General features: G+C 35.2%; 1 protein-coding gene across 1 annotated transcript; it reads left to right on the top strand.

Annotated features, from left to right (window-relative positions):
- The first annotated feature begins 10605 nt into the window (after positions 1–10605).
- Positions 10606–20513, top strand: LOC110890574 (twinkle homolog protein, chloroplastic/mitochondrial). The gene is made up of 20 exons (XM_022138187.2): positions 10606–11013; positions 12785–12951; positions 13539–13594; positions 13682–13739; positions 14252–14362; positions 14522–14605; positions 15301–15381; positions 15466–15531; positions 15636–15752; positions 16407–16454; positions 17047–17132; positions 17239–17482; positions 18114–18245; positions 18428–18489; positions 18639–18722; positions 19155–19286; positions 19386–19482; positions 19776–19910; positions 20124–20191; positions 20308–20513. Exons 1-20 carry the CDS (start codon positions 10815–10817, stop codon positions 20336–20338), a joined length of 2058 nt encoding a protein of 685 aa, XP_021993879.1. The 5' UTR covers positions 10606–10814; the 3' UTR covers positions 20339–20513.
- Positions 20514–21081: the final 568 nt, after the last annotated feature.

Below are 21081 nucleotides of genomic sequence, written 5' to 3'. Positions count from 1 at the left end.
AATTTTATTTGGTTTTATCTATTTTCTCTACTGAACACGATGAACCGTTTTGTACCCTCAGAAGAAGAAGAAGCTCTCCTAGGGTTTCTTATCGTACACGATGAACCCTTTTGTACAAGCTCATGTTAATCGGTGACACTGGTATGTTGTAATAATAGATATATGAATAACTATGTTTGTAGCTTTTGATTTTGTCATTCATTTGTTATTGTTTATTCAGATGCTTGCTTTGTTGTATCATGTGATTACGAGTAGATTGATTTTGATATGTTTGTAGTTTTTGTTTTTGTTTTTCACAATCTGTTTTGTTGATTTATTCACCCATGTTAGTAATGTTGGATGCCCCTATGTTTCTTGATCCTCTGTTTTTATTTCAACTTTCATAATATTATTCTAGCAATCCAAGAAGAATATATAGATTTTATGCATATTATTATTATTATTATTATTATTATTTTTATTTTATAAAGTATGTTAATAAGAAGTAACCTCTGCCAGATCGTTATTGGGGAGATGGAAATGTGAAAGAGAAGGAGAAAGACGGTAAATTCATTGTTGGATTGTTTATGTAGTTAACTAAATTAAGTAGCTTTACTACTCAATTACAGAGAAGTTTTTGAGATTGTTTTCACACTTTATTATTTTTGCAGCAAGTTCTACTTCATTATTTATGTGGTAACTTTATATTTGCAGGCTTCTGAATTAAGGTTGGTTGTTACTTAATTTGTGTTTACTTTAATGATTTTCAGTTTCATGAAGTCATTGTTTAGAAACTGATTTTGTTTTCAGGTCTGTTGATAGGTGATACCAGCCCAAAGTTTAGGCTTCATCGCTTTTTGTTATTCGGTGTGATACTCATTTACAGTCCCACTTTCAATGAGGTTGTTTTAGTCATGTATTTGATTTTTGCCCTTTTCTTTACAATTGAAGTTAGGGAGAGACGAATTAAGATGGTGGAGAGGAAGACAATCTCAGATGAGTATAGGAATTTTAGTGCATGATTGAGATCAGTCGGATCCATGTACTGTAAGTCATTGAATGTTTTAATCTTACAATCAGTTTTACTTTGTTTTTTAAGAAGGTGCTGTTGTAATGGACATCGAGGTGATTTCACATGTCTCCAAATTGTATGTTTGGTGTAGAGCAATTGCATAAAAACTAATGTGACTTTTTTGAGTAATAATATAGTTAAATCTCTTCTTTTACCATATAGTTGTCGCATCATCTTCTTCCTTCTTCGTTGCACAACACCAAGGTAACCTCAATTGGTCTGGTTTATTTTTTGGTATTCGTAACATTTTGATTTACCGTTTATTGATGCATTGATTCATTTGTAATCACTTGCAGATCACCTGTCATCTCAATTTGAGCAATTAAACGGAGTTTTCTTAATCAGCACCGTAAGTTTCCTTCATTAATCTATGCATTGTTAATTTTACATGTTTTTTTATTCTTAATCGTCGATTCTGTTTCAGGTACACTTTTTGCTGTTAGTTCCACGTGTTTTTTTTCAGATTAATTGTCGATATATATATATATATATATATATATATATATATATATATATATATAGGGTTGGGCTATATAGAAAACCCTATATATATAAAAAACCCTAGAAAACCCAAGCTCCCGACATTTTTTTTTTGAAAAAAATAACACATGTAATATACATGTTTTTAAGACTTTTGGGCCAAAAAAATCAAAAAAGCGCCGAAGGGATATTTAAAAAAAAAAAAAAAGTTTCAGCGAATTTCAGGAAAATTGTGTCTTTTTTGCTTAACACGTGTTAGGAGCTGAAATTTGTTTATTTTTTTTTTAAAAATCCCTTCGGCGCTTTTTTGTTTTTTTTTGGCCCAAAACACTCTAAAAACATGTATATTACATGTGTAATTTTTTTCAAAAAAAAAAAATGTCGGGAGGTTGGGTAAAAATGGCTTCCCATTTGGGTTTCCAGAGTTTTCTAAGAATTTTAGGGTTTTTTATCTAGCATTACCCTATATATATATATATATATATATATATATATATATATATATATATATATATATATATATGTAGGGGAAGGTTCATTTGAGAAGAAAATTTAATTGAGAAGAAAAAGAACAAATGGTAATTTTGTAAAACACTAAATAGTTTTTCACTTATCTCATTTATTTTCATTTTTGACTAATTAATTAGTCATAAAGACTATTATCCTCCACACTAACTTTTTTTACTACATACATCAAAAAGTTGTCCTACTTATTTCAAAATTTATCCTACACGTTGAAATTTATCTTACACAACTCGTAATTTATCCTACACAACTTCTAATTTATCCTACACTTTAAATTATTTTATTTTATATTTTTTTAAATATATATTTTGAAGATAAGTTACAAAAACTTTAATGTATTAGCTATTAAAGAGGAATACTACAAATTGATGACCTATGTAGATTTACCAATGTACCCTTATAGTAACATTAAATATTTATATTAAATGAAGTAAAATAAAGCATTCTTATTGGTTGAAATTTGTTATTTTTTCTTTTTACAAAAAATTTCTTCTCATTTGAACTCTCCACTATATATATATATATATATATATATATGTTTTGTTTTGATGAAAAGGGAAAACGTTCAAGACATTTGATCCAAGAATCGAATAAAAGATAGCGGATATTGCTGAAGGAGATAAAGATGATGTTGATTTGGCTGTTGAAGTTACACGTTGATCCACAATAAGCACTGGCCATCTAAGTTTCCTCCAATGACAGTGGTTATAATAAGTTAATAAGGCAAAGCACTGATTTTCCTAACAACTGTTGGATATAAAGACTGTTGTACACAAGACTGATGAAGTTCATCCACTGTTGAAGACCAAAGCACTGATGAAGACCAAAGCCCTGTTGAAGACAAGCACTGATGAACCAAAGGCCTGATTAACCAAAGGTGAACCACTGCCCAACAACAACAGTGGTTCAGCATCAATGAGAGGTCCGAAACGATCCGATTTCAGCCTCGGTTCGATATAAAATATGGAGACGGGTGATTTTGAACCAAGAACAAACGAAAATGAACAATAAAGATAGAAACTCTAATAATTGGAACATAGATATTTTCATTGAATGTGATAAGAGAATACAAAAGATAACCATCCACCCCGGGTGAGCTCCCTCGGGGTGGTGGCTCACAAAATGCACGCCCTCCATGTGAGGTGTGGTAATCTATATATAGCCCCTGAGCCTTGTCCTCCAAGCAAGACGCCTCTTGCTTGGAAAACCTACCAAACCCACTAAAATGCACAAGAATACTAACTAGCATCGCTACGTCACGCTAGATCATACAAATAATAAAATCGCTAATTAAAGTCGCCTTAATTGATAACATCATTCTCCATTTTGACCCAACAATCAACATCAGTTATTCTACCTTTGTTTATGTTAACAGTGTTTATATGTAATAGTATTTATCACATCAGTGTTTTATAGTCTGATAGGTTGTTAGATGTCATCCCCTCAGTGTTTATATGTAACAGTATTTATGACATCAGTGTTTATATGTAACAGTGTTTATCACAACAGTGTTTATATGTAACGCTATTTATCACATCACCTCAGTGGTTTGATCTGTACTATAAATTGAACAGTTGTTTGATCTTTATACTAATAAATAAAAAAATGAAGTACACGTGGATGATTATTAAGCTCCTCATTTTGATTGTTTGGGTATAATATTCTTGATTTTTTTTTTTTTTTTTGCAAACAGATGTTTATGGGCAAACATCTGTTTAAGCTCAAACATTTGTTTAAGGCCAAACATCTATTTATGGCCAAACATATGTTTATGGCCAAACATCTGTTTAAGGTCAAACTTCTGTTTAAGTCCAGACAACTGATATATAAGGCCAAACATCTGTTTAAGTCCCAACATTTGTTTAAGTCTAAACAGATGTTTAACCAGATCCACTGTCTTCTCACATTTTAACACTCTTCGAAATAGTTAAAAATGATAGTTTTCATTAATCCTTAAAAGTCTGTTACAACCATTGTGTTTGTTCAAACATCTGATTGTTAAAAGTTATTCACTGCTGAAAGACAACCTCTGTTTTTTCATTCTTCATGTTGACCACCGACTGACCAAACATCAGTGTTTCAATCACTCTTGGCTATCCACTAATAGTTAAAAAACAATCACTGCTCACATTTTTATTGTTGACATCCACTGTTATTGACCATCAGTGGTTTCCCTAAAAAACAGCCAATACTCACATTTTTATTGTTGATGGAGTTAATTAGTGATAGATTGAAATTATCAGATGAAAACTAGAATTACAATGAAATTACCATTTTACCTAATCGTTACATTCCAATGAGATAAAAGTTCCTCCAACATTGTTTTCATGATAAAAATTAAAGTTAAAAAAAAAAACTCTTGATGATAATTTGTTGCAAATTAAATCAGTAATTAATGCTAATTTCTTGAGCTTTGGACATTGAAAATATGCAAAGTGTGAATTTCAAACTGACGGTTATTATCTCTTAATTAAAGTTAAAATAAAAATTAGAAAAGTCATCATGACAATTCCTTTCAAATCAAATCAGTAATTACTGATAATATCAATAACTTTTGAAATTCAAAATATGCAAATGGTAATTTAAAATTGACGTTCTCTCTTTTTTTTTCTACTTTGCATATCATTTCTAATATTTAATTACTTTAATAAAACGTGATATAAGGATATGCACTACTTACCTTTCAAATTACATTTACCACTGCATTCAATGTAAATTGTGAATGGAGAATCGATAAGCTTGAATTCCAACCTTGATATTTTTTTATGAACATCCATGCTAATTGTATTATCATATTACGTTTATCAATAGATATATTTTGCTTATTTTTTTTATGTACAGTCTTCAAATGGAGGTTGCAAAGGTTAGCATGCTTAACGATCTTAATACATTCTCAAATAACTATTCGATCAGAGTGAAGATTGTTAGCATGTCGAGGAAGATGATGAATGAAAACAAAAATGAAACATATCGCCTTGATATGATCTTCATGGATGAGATGGTACCGTATATATTTGTCTTATGATTTTTTTGGACATTTGAATACACAAATGTTATATAACACGTTTTTTATTTAATCAGATGTTTCATATTGTTAGGGAACTATGACTGTATTTGGCATGATGATGTTGTGTTTCATGTTGTAAAAACCAGGGAATTTTAAGATAATAGATTGCTTTGCCCGATTAGATTGGGTGTTAAATTATAGTTCTTTAAGTCATTGTTTCGTTTTGTTGGATTCTATGTAATTTTTTAAAGAAGTACAATAACAAACAGTGGTTTGAACATCTATTTGCCTTTTGGTCAACAGTTGATGGAAACCCATGTTAGGTTGAACAGTGTTTTGAAGAGGAAAAGAGTGTGAGAAGACAGTAGATCTGATTAAGTTAAACATTTGTTCAGGCTTAAATAGATGTTTGGCCTTCTATATCAGATGTTTGGACTTAAACGGTTGTTTGACCTTAAACAGATGTTTTGCCTTAAACAGATGTTTGGCCTTCTATATCAGATATTTGGACTTAAACAAATGTTTGACCTTAAATAGATGTTTGGCCATAAACAGATGTTTGGCCTTAAACCAAACATCTGTTTAAGGTCAACATCTGTTTGACTATTGGTCAACATCTGATTGACTTTTGGTCAACATCTGTTTGAATTTTGGTCAACATCTCATTTAGTATTCAACATAACTTTGAATAACTCAACATCGTTTAATTCATTGTTTCGTTTTCTTGAATTCTATGTAATTTTGTAAAGAAGTACAAGAACAAACATTTTGATACGTGGTTGAAAACCGGTGTTTGTTATTGCATAACTTGATGTTTTTACATAAGTTTTAATTTCGGATAGCCTACTTTTAATCAAAAATGTGTTTTGCAGGTTTGATGGAGTTTAAGGAGCTTTTCGGGAGCTTTACGAGTCATCGGGTCAAAAACCGGAGCACCGAGACGCGTTACGGATCAACCGGGAGTGCAAGAAGTGGAAATTGGAGAAGTGGTGTTCAAGAGGCCGTCGCCGACGGGTATAGGGCCGTCCGGGACGGGCTCCAGATAATCCCGTCAGCCAAAGATCCCCGTAACCAGCAATACAAGCCGTCGAACGAAAACATGATCAGGAGAACCCGTCGGCGACGGGCAGTATTTTTCTGCGACGCGAATTTTATATTGTGTTAGCTAAAAGTTGATTTCTATTGGTGGGGGAGCATTGAATTCGTAACTTACACTATTTTTGGAGTCCAAACTTTGATCTTGGAGCCATCAATCATATCTTTTCACCAACCATTCATCACCAATTGCACCTACCTCTCTAATCCACACCTAACATCTTTCTTTCACCTCTAACATCAAAACCCTAACCAATTCTCCATAATCTGTAACCTTCAATCATTCCACCATCTTCAACCTTCCATCATCACCTTCAACCCTAACCTTCACCACTCTTGAAGACTCAAGGTCATGGCTCCGTGTTCGTGTTCGTTGGCCGGTGATCGCGTCCACCCAACCATGAGCGGCTAGTCTCTTCGGTTTCACCCCGGTGTAGGTAGTTGTATTTTCTAGGGTTTATGCATTTGTTCTTTGATTCGACTTTGTGACAACTTGTATTGATTTTTTAAACCATTGACAATAGTTTACATTTGTTTCGTATTCGTAAATTGTCGAACGATGTTAAAAGTTATGACTTTGCGAAATGGTTATGTGTAGTTATGCGTTGTCGTGGTTAGGATTTACTTGTGTTGATTACAAAGCATTCTTGTCCGTTCTTCGGGACGTTGATAGTTATTGGCACCTAAGTCACGGTACACTAAATCCGCTAATCGTATGCAATTGAGTGGAATTAAAACATGTAGGAACCCTAGGACTTACAATTACCGAAACCGGGTGTGATCCGTATTCTTAATTCTTGTTTTCAATTAAGTAGTTTAGTTTACAAGTTTAGTTAATAAATCATTGTTTTCGATAACATCAGTTTGTCGGTTCATTCCGATTTATTTTAAAAACCAAACAAATAAATAAAAATAGCAATCTTCATAATCATCTTGTACATTAGTTGTAAATAGTCTAACTAATCGAACGGGTCGTGCAATATTGACCACCTGCTCTTCGTGGATTCGATACCCGACTTACCCTAGCTACCTAGGTTTAATTGGGTTTTTGTCTGATCGGGACGACACAGTCACGTCACATTTTTACAAAATCCCAAATCACCCGATCATGTAAGTGCATTGAAGTAAAAGTGGAAATGATGTTATTCATGTGGTTCTGTTGTGCTTTTGTTTGACCTCTAATATGGGTTCATGATCTAATCCGGTGATTTGAAGACATTGTTGTTGAATCCAATGAGATGCTTGATGTAATGAGGTCGTATTAATAACAAATAATATATAATAGAGTAAATTACAAAGTTCGTCCTTTATGTATGTTATTTATTACAAAGTATGTCCTTTATCTTTAATAAGCTCAGAAAACATACTTAATGTTTGCAAACCCTTGCGTGTTATGTCCTTTAGCCATAACTGAGTTAGTTTTTATAGTTAAATCTGACCAGGTGGATCCTCCATGAGGGTATTTTAGACATTTTACTCTAATTACTAAAATAAACAATTATAAAAAATAATATAAAAGAATTTTATTTATATTATATATATATATATATATATATACACACAAACACACAGATACAATCTCTCTCTGTAGCTCTACACTCTTTCTCACTCTAACTATCCACCACTGCAACCACCCCACCACCACCACTTGCCACCGCCACCCATCTCTCACACCGCACCACCCGCATCCCCAACTACACAGAATAACAAATACCTTAATATCCTCATTAAAAACTCCACAATCCAAATTGGACACATAAAAGCCTCGTTCCGGTATCAATTCTAGAAGCCCTGCCACCAGGTCCAAAACTCAGATCCACACCACCTAACATATCATGATTCCAAGCAGCAGGAGCAGTATCCGGTGCCTAAATCAGATGCACAAAACCTTTACAAACATCTACAACATTCCACCAAATTCAACCATTAAATCAACCCGATCAAACTAACTAATCAACCTTAGTTGTGCCATACGGAGTAGATCTGTTAAAATCGTGGTTGTTGAAGCGATGTGCAGGTCCCGGTCCAGATGCCAGACCACGGTCGCGGCCGCCGCTGTCGCCGGACTTCTTGTTGTTCTTGATTAGATCGTTGAGTGGCATATCTAAAGCAGCACCGACCAGGTGGAGAAAAGGTGGTGTGTTGAGCGAATCTGTGGATGCAGATGAGATGATTGAAGGGGGTGGTGGTCGGAGAGGTAGGTGGTGGATCTGGAAGAACGGTGGAGGATACAAGAGAGTGGTGGTTTGACGGCGCATCTGGATCTCCGACGACGGCGGTGGAGGTGCGGTGGTGGAGGTTGTGCAGCAGGAGTGGAGGTGCGGTGGTGGAAGTTCAGTGCTGATGACGGAGGTATGGTGGTGGAGGTGTTGACGGTGGTGGAGGTGCGGTGGTGACAGTGGAGGTGTGGAGGTGATGGTGGGTAGATGGTATTGGGTGTGTACGTGTAAGAGAGGTAGAGAGAGAGGATGAAGGAGAGTTCTGGTCATTGATGTATATATAATATATTTTTTTAAACATAATTATTTATTTAGGGTAAAATGTCTAAAATACCCTTATGTAGGATCCACCTAGTCAGATTTAACTATAAAAACTAACTCAGTTAGGGCTAAAGGACATAACACGCAAGGGTTTGCAAACATTAAGTATGTTTTCTGAGCTTATTAAAGATAAAGGACATATTTTGTAATAAATGACATACATAAAGGACGAACTTTGTAATTTACTCTAAATAATATAACTAAGTTTCCCGAGCACGGGAAACAATCCCGGGTGATAACCTAGTTATGTAAATAAGGGAGAGCACTTCTCGTAGAGATTCAAACTTAGGGTGAGCAATTATCATTATCATATATATTGTTGATAAAGAACGATGAATAGTAACTTTATTATTATAATAATATATAGTTTTTTTTGTTACTTTTTATTTAAAATATTAATAATAGTTTATTATTATATTTTCTTTTAATAACATATATTTTATTTTATTTTATTTTTTAAAACCATATATTTCCTTTACCATTCTTTCAATAATCCTTTTTTTCTTTTTTTAAGAACATTCATTAATTTATCAATTAATTTGATACTTAAATAATTTACTTTTATAACTTTTTTCTAAAAACTTAAGTATGTAGTTGTGATTGACTTTTTCCCTCGACATTCCGTTATAAGTTTTGTTAAAAACAAAGTTGTACCGAAAATAAAGTATTTAGTTGTAATCATAAATGCTATGATAATAAAATAAACCGCTCTAATGGTTTGTCTTTCTAAACAAAATGCTTTATTTTCAAATCACGTTTGTTTAACACTATCATTTGCTTGGTTTCGCCACAACGCACGACGTTAAAAAACTAGTTTAAACAATATATCGTGGTACTTTGAAGTAAGCTCAACTCCAGCTAGACCGTGGGGTATGGTGGGGCTTGGGTTGGGGGCATGAGTTGATACGTGGAGTTGGAGCCCCCCACCGGTGAGTGACGCGTCCGTGGGGTATGACGGGGCTTGGGTTGGGGGCGTGGCTTGGCAGTTTATTAAAAAAAATTACAAAAAATTAAAAAAATACACACAACATTAAAAAAAACCTAAAACTTTATTAATTACAAAATAAAAAAAAACTAAAAATGATTACAAAATAAAAAAACCTAAAAATTACAAAAAAAACATAAAAACAATTACAAAATAAAAAAAAACGCAGAGCGTTAGGTAAATTTCAAAAAGCGCGAGCTTGTCGAACGACCTTCGCTCCTTGCCCCGAAACTCAATGTTCGCCACCGCCACCCGGTCCTCGTGGCTTAACTCGCCGCTCGGAACGGCTTCGTAGTAGGCCTTGAAACGATCGAGCTTGGGCCGTAGCTTGCGCCATTTATGTTGGCACGCGTTTAAGTTGTGCCGGTCGTGTCCGACGTTATGTCGGTAGCTTGCGAAGGCTTCCGGCCAATATCGTGGTTGGCCGGGTTGTCGCCCCTTCATAGCGTCGACGACGCTTGTGACGAGAGCTAACTTTTCTTCGTGGGTCCAAGAGGCCATCTTATTCGGGTTGGGGTAGCGGGTTCGTGGGATCAAGTGAGGTTGGGGTTGAACAACGATGGTTTGGGTTGGGGTAGCCGGTGGGGTTGGGTTTGTATTTATAGGGGATGTTGACTATTGGGGGTTGGGGTGACCACTTGACTTGGCCAAACGGTTACAATTTAAAATTCAAACTCAAACACCCCGCTATGACATGGCCAACAAAGCGAATAGGAGGCCGCCACATCAGACCGCTAGCCCGCTCCACGCCCGGCTTCAAACCCAAGCCCCAAGGGCCACGACCCAACCCAAACCTACCCTGGGTGGTGGCTTGAACGTTTTATCTCAACCCACGCCCTAACCCAAGCCCCATACCTTTTTTTCAAAACAAATGTGACATATGTCTAAACAACTTGTAAATATTAACAAAAGATAACTTTCCCAAGAACCAATAAACTTGGCGCCCACTTGATGTGTTATCATCGTCCTCCACTTCGCCCCCCAAAAACCCTTCAACCCTGCCCCCTTTTCCGCCATTAAACCTCCTGAAACAAACCTCAACCCAACCCAACCCAACCCCCATAATCGCTACTCATACTCCCACTAAACTACCTTCTTGAGTCTTCTTTAATCGACGCAGTCCGTACCATTATGAACTCCACTCACTTTATCCACTTCAAATCCACAACACCCACTTCATTTAATCACTCCAATCACAAATCCAACTTATACCCATCTAACTATTTCATTTCTTTTGGTCACCCCTCAAATTTGTTCCCCAAATTGCCTTCTTTATCTTTTAAAAGTTGTGATTTTTCGGTTTCTACACGTGCCAGCATCCCTAGACCAGGTGAATTCATCATTATTCATTAACCCACCCTGTATCTATCTTTGATTTTTATTAAGTATTTGTATGTTTTTGTTGCATTTATCTTAGCTTTCCCTGTACTTTTGTATGTCTTACCCTTAGCAATAGATTTTTTAGGAGAGTATGTAGGTACTTTCAAAGGGGTTAGTGCTACTTTTTCTTGTCTATTTGTCTATTGTGAATATGGTTTACTCATCAGTTCATGCTAGCTGTAGCTTACTACTATGAACTATCCATATAAGTACTATTGTATGGTTGTTGCTTTAACTCTCTTAACCACATTTTATGTTATACGGATTACTTATGCGTAAAGGATAGCCATCATCCTACCCTCCTTAGACCCTACCAACGACTCTGTTATTAGTGGGATTGTATTGGGTATGCTAGTTTGCATGGTTTTAGAAAAACGGAGGCATGCTGATCGAGACCGATTCGAGATGGTCAATCTCCCGATAGATACCCGCAGAGCGGGTTAGGCTCCAAGAAAAAAAGATAAAGAACAAGACTAAGTTTTGCTAACAATTTTCTTCTCTAAAATTTCTTCTCAAATGCAAGCACAATATAAATAGGGGAATGCATGAATTAAACTGTTAACATGAACGTGGAACTATAATGCAGAACATGGAACTAGAAATAAGACTACACGAACATTAAATGGAAACGTGGACTTTGACTCTAAATGCATGCAAAATAAAAGTGTGTTTCATTTTTTTAACTAAGTTATCATGGGTCGGGTTGCACACCCGGGTCGGATCGTATCACATGCGCCTCAAGGCGAAACGCCCAAAAAACGATTCTGAGGCACCCCTCATGGGGTTTCTATTGTACGTGCGCCTCAGAGGGGCTGAGGCGCTAAAAAGGCTGCACCTCAGGTGTTTCTGATATTTGTTTTTGATATTTTTGTGTCAATTTCAAGCAATTTATGTATTTTTTATGTGTGTTTTTGATGAATTTGATGATGAATTTAGTTAGTATTATTGTTTTTATAAGATATATAATTTTATATTTGTTTTTTAATTCCGCCTCGGTTCGCCTCAAGGCTTACGCCTCGTGAGGCGAACAGAAAACGCCTTGAAACTCGTTTCCGTTTTTTAAACCTTGCTAGTTTGTTTATGTTCTTTTATTCGGCAAAAAAAACTGGACCTAAGTTTGTTATCATTTTGGGTTTCTTTACTCTTGGAATATGTAATTATCCTGTGACCGTTAATTGGTTCTTTCAAAAGTGACGGTTTTCCATGTTTAAAATTTGGAACTAACAAAATAAGTAATAGCAACAGAATATTATCCACAGATCTTGAAGAGATATATGAATATGTAAATGAAGTCAAATCAGATCCAACCAACCAAGAATTTGACTCACAACTTTTACTTTCTTTAATGATTTGAAATGACCTAAACCTTGACTGGATAGTGATTTTTACATTTGAGATATGGGATCTTTAGAATGTTTTAACGCCAAGACGTCCAATTTGGTCTTGGTTCAACTGTTGTTTTAACGCCCCGAATGTTTACTGGTGAGGTACGATACATGGTTATGATACATCACACTTCAAGAAACATGCTTTACATGGCATCATTGATTATACGATGACTGTATCTTGTTTAACTGCACTGTGTGTTGTCACATATATGCTGCAACTTGAGGAGTGCTTTTAACTGTTTCCTCAATTCTCTACTTAAAATGGTTCTGTATTCAGCGTTCCACTAGTTCATTAAATTAACAGTGATATTGTCGTTTCTTCTTTTGTTATAGTCTCTGAAGTATATTTGGAGAAGCCTGACGAGAAAATAGGCGATAAGGCTGATGATAAAATAGATGATACGGCTCAGTTAAAGCTGCTTAGACTGAAATTGAAGGAAATTGGAATAGACTGTGGATCTTGCCGGCCCGGCCAGACATATGGCTTGCACTGCCCCATGGTGTGCACAACTATTTCTTTCATCTCCGATACTTGAATTTTCGTTGAAAATCATTAAATCGGTAACACTAATAATATCGAAGTTGGTATCACTTTATATATTTAAATTTCTAGATTGTCATTTGGGAATTTTAACAACACATGTAGCATAAGAGTGTGGTCGTTGTTGAAGTCGAAACACTCTGTTGACTTAGGAGGTGTTTGGATGTTTGTTATAAAACTGTTTTTGTGATTTTGTTGAATAACCAACATAAGATAACCAACATAGATAAAATTATATGCTGTATTTAGAATTAATATATGAAAATCTATTTATTATCCACTACAAAAAATAAACCACAATTTTTTTTCCTATTATCTAGTTACTGCTTTTGATGATATTTATCATAAATTCATATATAACTTCTTAATAATTACCTTATAGTATCATTAAGGTCGAAATCGTGTGTTAATTGTATTTAAAATTGGGGTAAAATAAAAAGGGGGGGGGGGGGGTAACTAATAACGATGTTCTTTGTCTAGCTCTTTTTGATTTCTGTATATTTAAATTTGGAATATATAAATAAATCTTTCTACTCCTCCAATTAGTGCAATGGTGGCAGCACCGGGGAGAAGAAACTTGCTCTCTTCATTTCCGATGATGGGTAGGTTGTCTCATATTCTCGCCATTACTTTTTTATTAACTTATTGTTTTCTGACATCTCATTTTTTAACTACTTAAAATGTTGCAGTAATGCAGCTACGTGGAATTGTTTTCGAGCTAAGTGTGGGTGGAAAGGCAAGACACAGGTTAACATTTATTACTTTTTATTTAGAGTAAAATGCCATTTTTGTCCTTGTGGTTTGGCCAATTTTGCAACTTTCGTCCAAAGGTTTGTTTTTCCGCATCTGGATCCAAAAGGTTTGACATCTTGCCATTTTCATCCGCCTCGTTAACTCCATCCATTTTATTCGTTAAGTCAGGGGTATTTCCGTCTTTTTTGTTAACTTAAAGGGCAATTCAGTCTTTTTCAGTTTATGTATAAGCATTTGAAATACTCTTACTAAATAAAAAAGCAAAAATAATATAGGTAAAAAGACGAAATTACCCAACTTAACGGAGAAAATGGATGGAGTTAACGAGCCCGATGAAAATGGAAAGATTTCAAACTTTTTGGATCCATACGCGGAAAAACAAACCTTTGCACGAACGTCGCAAAACTTGTCAAACCTCAGGGACGAAAATGGCATTTTACTCATTTATTTATTTTTTACTGTTTGGTTTTCTTTGAGCGATCTTTAATGGTCTAGTGGCGTTGCAGGGTTCGGCAGGTGTTAAGTCAACTTACAACAGTATGAATAAACTCACCAAAGTGAAAAAAATTAAGGAAATCACAGAGCGTGAATTGAAGTTAGAACCTTTGTGCCACGATGTAAAACTCTCTCCTATTTACTTATCATACACAGGGGGTGTTCGGATTTGTGTTTTCAAAGCAAATCCGAACACCCTCTTAGTTTGACGGTGAACTGCGGAAAGTACACTGAATCTTTGTTGTGGTCATGCTTGATGTTATCATATTTATGTGATTCAGTTATTTGAATATTTTGCTGAACGAATGATATCTAAAGAGACGTTACTGAGAAACTCTGTCATGCAAAGAAGATATGAAAATAAGGTACAAAACACATCCTTCTAAGTAGGGGTGTGCAAATGGTTGGTCGGTTCGGTTTTTACCTTTAAGCATATCCGTAACCGCTAGCTTTGGTTATGGAATTTCCTTAATCATAACCATAACCGAAACCCGGTTCGGTTAATTGGTTATGAGACTTGGTTATGGTTCGGTTTCGGTTAATTGTGGTTAATTAACCGATTGAAGTTTGAACTAAAATTTAAACTTAATGAACATAATAGACTTTTGTTGTCTCAGTTATAATCGTTTTTATATAACGAAAAAAAAAAGACAAAAAAACACACATGCATAAAATGAGTCAAGTTTTATACAATAATTATTTTTTAAACATTTTAAAACTAATTATATAACATAAAAAGCTTTCGTATATGTTTTTCTATGTATATATAGTTTCATTTCTTGAACAAGTATAATTTACATATAGATATATATTAAAAGCATGTTTTAATTGATTTCGGTTCGGTTAACGTTCGGTTATGGGACACCTTTAGCCATATCCATAACCGACTTATCGGTTAATTAAATAGCGTTATCCATAACCGTTGGTTAATATCGGTTAATTCCGTTCGGTGATGGTTTGGTTGTCGGTTAATTTCGGTTAAGGGCTAAAGTTTGCTCACCCCTACTTCTAAGGTGCAAATTTATAATCTTATTGGAATAACTAAATATTGTGTTGGCAGATTGCTATTGCGTTTACTTACAGAAGAAAGGGGGAACTTATTAATTGCAAGTACCGCGATCTCGCAAAGCACTTTTGGCAGGTCCTCTTTTCCTCACATCTATTTTCGTATAATAAAAGACGTACTTTGACAAAAGCTTACGATGGTTTCACTTCTAACGTGCAGGAAAGTGACACTGAGAAAATATTATACGGACTCGATGATATAGATGGAGCACGTGATGTCATCATTGTAATATTTTTCATCTTGAAACACACTTAAAGTCTACATCGCCTAGTCATTCTGTGTTCGTCTGTCTTCTCTACTTTGTGATTAAGGGTTTTTTTTTATAACAGGTTGAGGGTGAAATGGACAAACTTGCAATGGAAGAAGCGGGTTTCAGGAATTGTGTGAGCGTCCCTGATGGTGCTCCTAAAAAAGTTTCCTCTAAAGATTTACCATCTCAAGAAGAGGTTTAGTTTAATTCAACTTTAAATTCTTATCATTTTTGGTTATTTTTTGCTGGATATTAATATATTACGTCACCGTACTAAACTTTTTATGAGTTATATCATAAAGTTTTTACAAGTATGAGGATTATGGTTTTGAGAGTTTATTTCTTGAGTAAAGTACACGGATGGTCTTTGTGGTTTACCAAAGTTTTGGATTTGGTCCCTAGCTTTTCAAAAGTACACGGATGGTCCTGGTGGTTTGCACTTTATAACGTATTTAGTCCCCAACTTTGCCAAAAGTAACATGGATGGTCCCTGTGGTTTGCACTTTGTAACACATTTAGCCCCTAACTTGGACCTGCTAAAACCTTTAGATTTGTTTGTTGGGGACTAAATGAGTTACAAAGTGCAAACCACAGGACCGTCCGTGTACTTTTGAAAAGCTAGGGACCAAATCCAGTATTTTGGTTAACCACAGGGACCATCCGTGTACTTTACTCTTTTTTCTTTAATAAATCTGTAGAGTGAACTCGTTTCTTTTTTTTTTTTCTAATAAATTGATTCGCTACTGCCTTTGGTCAATTTGTCATTTGTTATAGTCGGTCATGACCTTTGTTTATAGATTGGAATATTTTTCTTGTGACAATGCTCAAATTTTTTATTATATGGATGTAGGACATAAAATACCAATATTTATGGAACTGCAAGGAGTATTTGGAAAAGGTATGTTCGACTACTTTCTAATTTTTGTTTTGCTCTTACGGTATATTTGTATATAGGTGGCAATTTCAACCCATCTGCTTATGAGCGGGTTGACTTGGGTTTCGTTTTATCTTAAACGGATAAAAAACACGTAAAAAAGGGGAACATGGTTCATACAACCTTCTAAATAACTTCATTTGATATTATAGAGTATTGTTCTTACAAGATAGTTTTTATAACCTTATTTAACACATATATTTAAACAATCTGAAAATGGACAACAAAGTACTTTTCTGAAAATACCGATATTATCGACGATATTGACCGATATATTACTGATTTTCCCGATATCAGTACTTTTCTTCTTAGTTCTACCATTTGTCTTTCTTCTTATTGCTCCTATTAGTGCATTAAGTCTTAATTGTTAGTGTTCTAAGTTTTAATCAGTTCCTATTTGCAAAAGGTTAATTTTTTAATGGTAGAAGAGTATACTGAATTGTTAGTGTTAAATTATATAAATTCTGCATGATACTAAAATTACCGATATCCCACCGCGATAACCGATATCCGATTTTTTACCGCATTAACTGCATAGATTATTGTTATGTTACAGGCGTCTCGCATAATACTTGCCACCGATGGGGACGGACCTGGTCAAGCCTTAGCGGAAGAGCTAGCACGCCGCCTCGGAAGAGAAAGGTTGACCTTATTGACTATTTGATGTTGACCTTACTTTCGAGTGCTAGTGAAGTATCCGATTTACATTAATACCCCTCAAGTTTTAATATTGGGATGATTGAAACAGGTGCTGGCGAGTCACGTGGCCACGTAAAAATGACAACGAGCATTTTAAAGATGCTAATGAGGTTCTCATGTTCATGGGCCCCGCTGTATTGCGGGGCGTTATTGAGTCTGCTGAATTGTACCCTATCAAAGGTTTATTTAGCTTCAAAAATTACCTCAGTGAAATTGATGCGTACTATCATCAAACCCTTGGTACTGAGATTGGAGTTTCAACCGGGTGGAGGGCTATGGATGATTTGTATAATGTATGCATACTTATTCTTCAGAAGCCTAAAAGAATAAAAACTTGCTATAATGAGCGCATAGTTGTCAATAGCGAATAGCGGTCAATACTCAATAGCAACAAGCTACCTATATGCTACGTAGCGATAGTGACGAAATAGCGCCCACTATTTCATGTTTAGCGATAAAGTAGAGAAACATTAAAATACATGTTATCGAGCAGTGGAGATGAGGAAAAACTGAAAAAAATAAAAATAAATAAATATGTCACTATATACTATATAACGACATATGACCTATACGCTACATAGCGTGCTATTACTGCTATAGCGGGCGCTATAGACAACTATGAATGAGCGGTTGGGTTGTAACGGGTCAAAACCGGTAATTCTTTGTTATGGGGGAAGCAGGCCGGTTTGGTAGATTTGGAGCACTTTTTTATCCAATTTTTTATTCTTTTCTTATGAAATATTAGTCAACAATTCTTACAATTAGTTTAAAGAAAGGATTTGGGATATTTTCTGCATCGAAAATACGCCTTAGGTAACTTTTGACTTGTATTCTTTCAAGCTACCTATTAAATAGGCATGCATGTTTGTTTAGTTACATAACATGCTATCTTGTAATGATGACTGTGATGTTTCGTGTACTCAGGTTGTGCCAGGAGAGTTGACTGTAGTCACCGGAGTCCCGAATTCAGGAAAGAGCGAGTGGATTGATGCATTGTTATGTAATCTTAATCAAAGTAATGGTTGGAAATTTGCACTCTGCTCTATGGAGAACAAGGTACGCTTGCTCTATCAATTTCAAGCACTACTTTTCATTATCAGTATTTCATTTTTGCTTTCTAATATGACCATGCAAATTCGAAGCATGCATAAAAATAATAATAATAATAATAATAATAACTATAAAAGTTGCCATATACATTACTTATGGTTGGTGGTTCTATGTTTCTATACATTTAGGTTAGAGAGCATGCCAGAAAACTCCTTGAAAAGCGCATGAAAAAGCCATTTTTTAATGTGAGGTTAGCCCGGTTTCCGGTTTCCACTGTTCGATGATCAAATTAGTCTTCATTTCCTCCTAATTTATTAACATTTATATCAATATTGTAACCTCAAAATGTCTTTTAGGTGACCAAAAAATACCTAATATATTGCTAATTTTTCATTCTAGGTATGGACAATCTGTCGAAAGAATGAGCGAGGAGGAATTGGAGGTAGGAAAGAAATGGTTAAGTGATACATTTCATCTCATACGGTGAGTTTCACTAATAGTGTTTTTTTAGTAAAGTACACAGATTGTCCTTGTGATTAACCGAAATTTTGGAATTCGTCCCTGGCTTTTTTTAAAGTACCAGGATGGTCCCTGTGGTTTGCATTTTGTAACGCATTTAGTCCCCAACTTTTGCCAAAAGTATATAGATGGTCCCTGTGGTATGTACTTTGTAGCGCATTTGGTTACTAAACGTTGGGGGACTAAATGCGTTACAAAGTGCAAACCACAGGGACCATCCATGTACTTTTGGCAAAAGATGAGGACTAAATACGTTACAAAGTACAAACCACATGGACCATTTTTGGTACTTTTGAAAAACTATGGATGAAACCCAAAATTTTGGTAAACCACAGAGATCGTCCGTGTACTTTACACTTTTTTTTTAATGCTAAGAGTTTAAGGGGATGAAAATAGGTGTGAAAATGATTGCTTACCGAGTATCAATTGGGTGCTCACACTTGCCAAAGCTGCAGTTCTTAGACATGGTGTGAACGGGCTCGTGATTGATCCGTACAATGAGCTCGATCACCAGCGACCACCCAACCAGTGAGTATAGATCACCATTTCCCGTAAATCGCTTTATTAAGACATTTTATTATTATTGTTGTAATAATAAGTTTTTGTGATCATATAAATGTGCAACAGGACTGAGACAGAGTATGTGAGTCAGATGTTGACTAGCATCAAGAGATTTGCCCAACACCATTCATGCCATGTTTGGTTTGTGGCGCACCCCAAACAGGTTAGCTGTTAGCATCATTTGTGGATAAACGGGTCGTTTTGGGTTATACTTTTTCTCTAGAGGGTCAAATGAGTAATTTCTAGAAAATCATTGTAATAACATAGTTTTTGACTCAATTCATTATTTATATAATTATTATAACTCAAGGAAAGGATAAAGTGGTTGTTGGATGGCCTGACCCGACCCATTTTGAGCTTTGACACATGCAAAAATAACCGAATCTGACCAGCTGACCCGCCATCCGACCCTACATGGGCAGGGCATTGATCTAACTTTTAAAATCTGTTCAACAGCTGCAACAATGGACGGGGAAACCTCCTAATCTATATGACATTAGTGGAAGTGCACACTTCATAAACAAATGTGATAATGGAATTGTTATTCATCGGAATCGGGATCCAGAGGCAGGTGCACTGGACCTAGTGCAGGTACTGTGCTTTTCTCTCATTAACTAAGCGCTTGTTTAATACTCGATGAATTTTAATATTTTATGAAAGCATTATAACATATAACTATGCAGCATCGGTAAAGAATATTAAATCATGTAGCTCATTGTAACCATTCTGATAGTCCAAACACCTCCTTAATCTTTCTAGGCGTGCCTCAATCTTAACGTTTTTTTTTATAAATTTTTTTTCTAGATTTGCGTGCGAAAGGTACGGAATAAAGTCTCGGGAACAATAGGTGATGCATTCTTGCAATATAATAGGTATGTTGCTTTCATATTCTTTATGTCTATGTTTAATGTTGTAAATACACACACATGCATTTGTGCTTATATTTTAGGGGATATAATTTGAGTGCATACTGAATTTACTGGTGCAGAGTAACTGGTGAATATATGGACATCAATTAGCCAAAGGACAGACAAGAGGGGAATCCATTTTTTTAAACTTATTTCAACTTTGTAAGTATGGTAAAGTTGAAGAAATTTCATTCATACATAAATTTTGATTGTAAATCTTTATGCAAATACATCATTATTACCTAATGTAAGGACTATGAGACAACTTTAAATTAAGAATCACCAAGGAACATTGGCTGAAATAATGTATTTTGGGCAAATATAATATTTTGCAATTTTAGGTTGGGTGTAGCGGATTCACGCCCAAGTCCACATGGAATTATTTAATTGACTTTTAAATTAATTCCACACGTATATCCACACGTACAAGTCTGACGTCTGTTGGCTTGCCACACTCACGCCTTACCCTTTCATGTCCTGATAACGCCCCTATATGGTGAAATGGCGATACCCACTGCACCCAGCCTTACGGGGTGGTACATGAAATTGTCCCGTCAATAAACACAAGAACATTTGAGATATACTTGTTTGGCGAAAAGATGAGATAGTTAAAGCAGTTGCATGATATATCGGCGGGTCTAACGGATTAGGTATTTAGTGTACCAGTTGGGTTGGGATAATAATCTAAATTTACCCACTTTTAGCAGCCTGGACTGAAATGTAAACATGTTCTGTCATTCCTTAAAAGCTTATAAATAGCTAATAAGTTATAAAAAAAATATATTACGCTGACAATAAATTTAATTTTTGAAAACACTTAGGACAATCTGCTTGACGTTTAGTTTCTAGCAATG

The sequence above is a fragment of the Helianthus annuus genome, chromosome 11 (genome assembly GCF_002127325.2).
Source record: "Helianthus annuus cultivar XRQ/B chromosome 11, HanXRQr2.0-SUNRISE, whole genome shotgun sequence".
Lineage (NCBI taxonomy): Eukaryota > Viridiplantae > Streptophyta > Magnoliopsida > Asterales > Asteraceae > Helianthus > Helianthus annuus.
This window is presented reverse-complemented; position numbering and strand designations above follow the sequence as displayed.

What these genes read in the sequence shown, in the direction of transcription:
- LOC110890574 (XM_022138187.2), top strand. Translation starts at nt 10,815, where the DNA reads ATGAACTCCACTCACTTTATCCACTTCAAATCCACAACACCCACTTCA. An exon ending in AAAGAAGATATGAAAATAAG is followed by an intron (nt 14,606 to 15,300) that starts GTACAAAACACA and finishes TTGTGTTGGCAG; the next exon opens with ATTGCTATTGCGTTTACTTA. An exon ending in CACCAGCGACCACCCAACCA is followed by an intron (nt 19,287 to 19,385) that starts GTGAGTATAGAT and finishes AATGTGCAACAG; the next exon opens with GACTGAGACAGAGTATGTGA.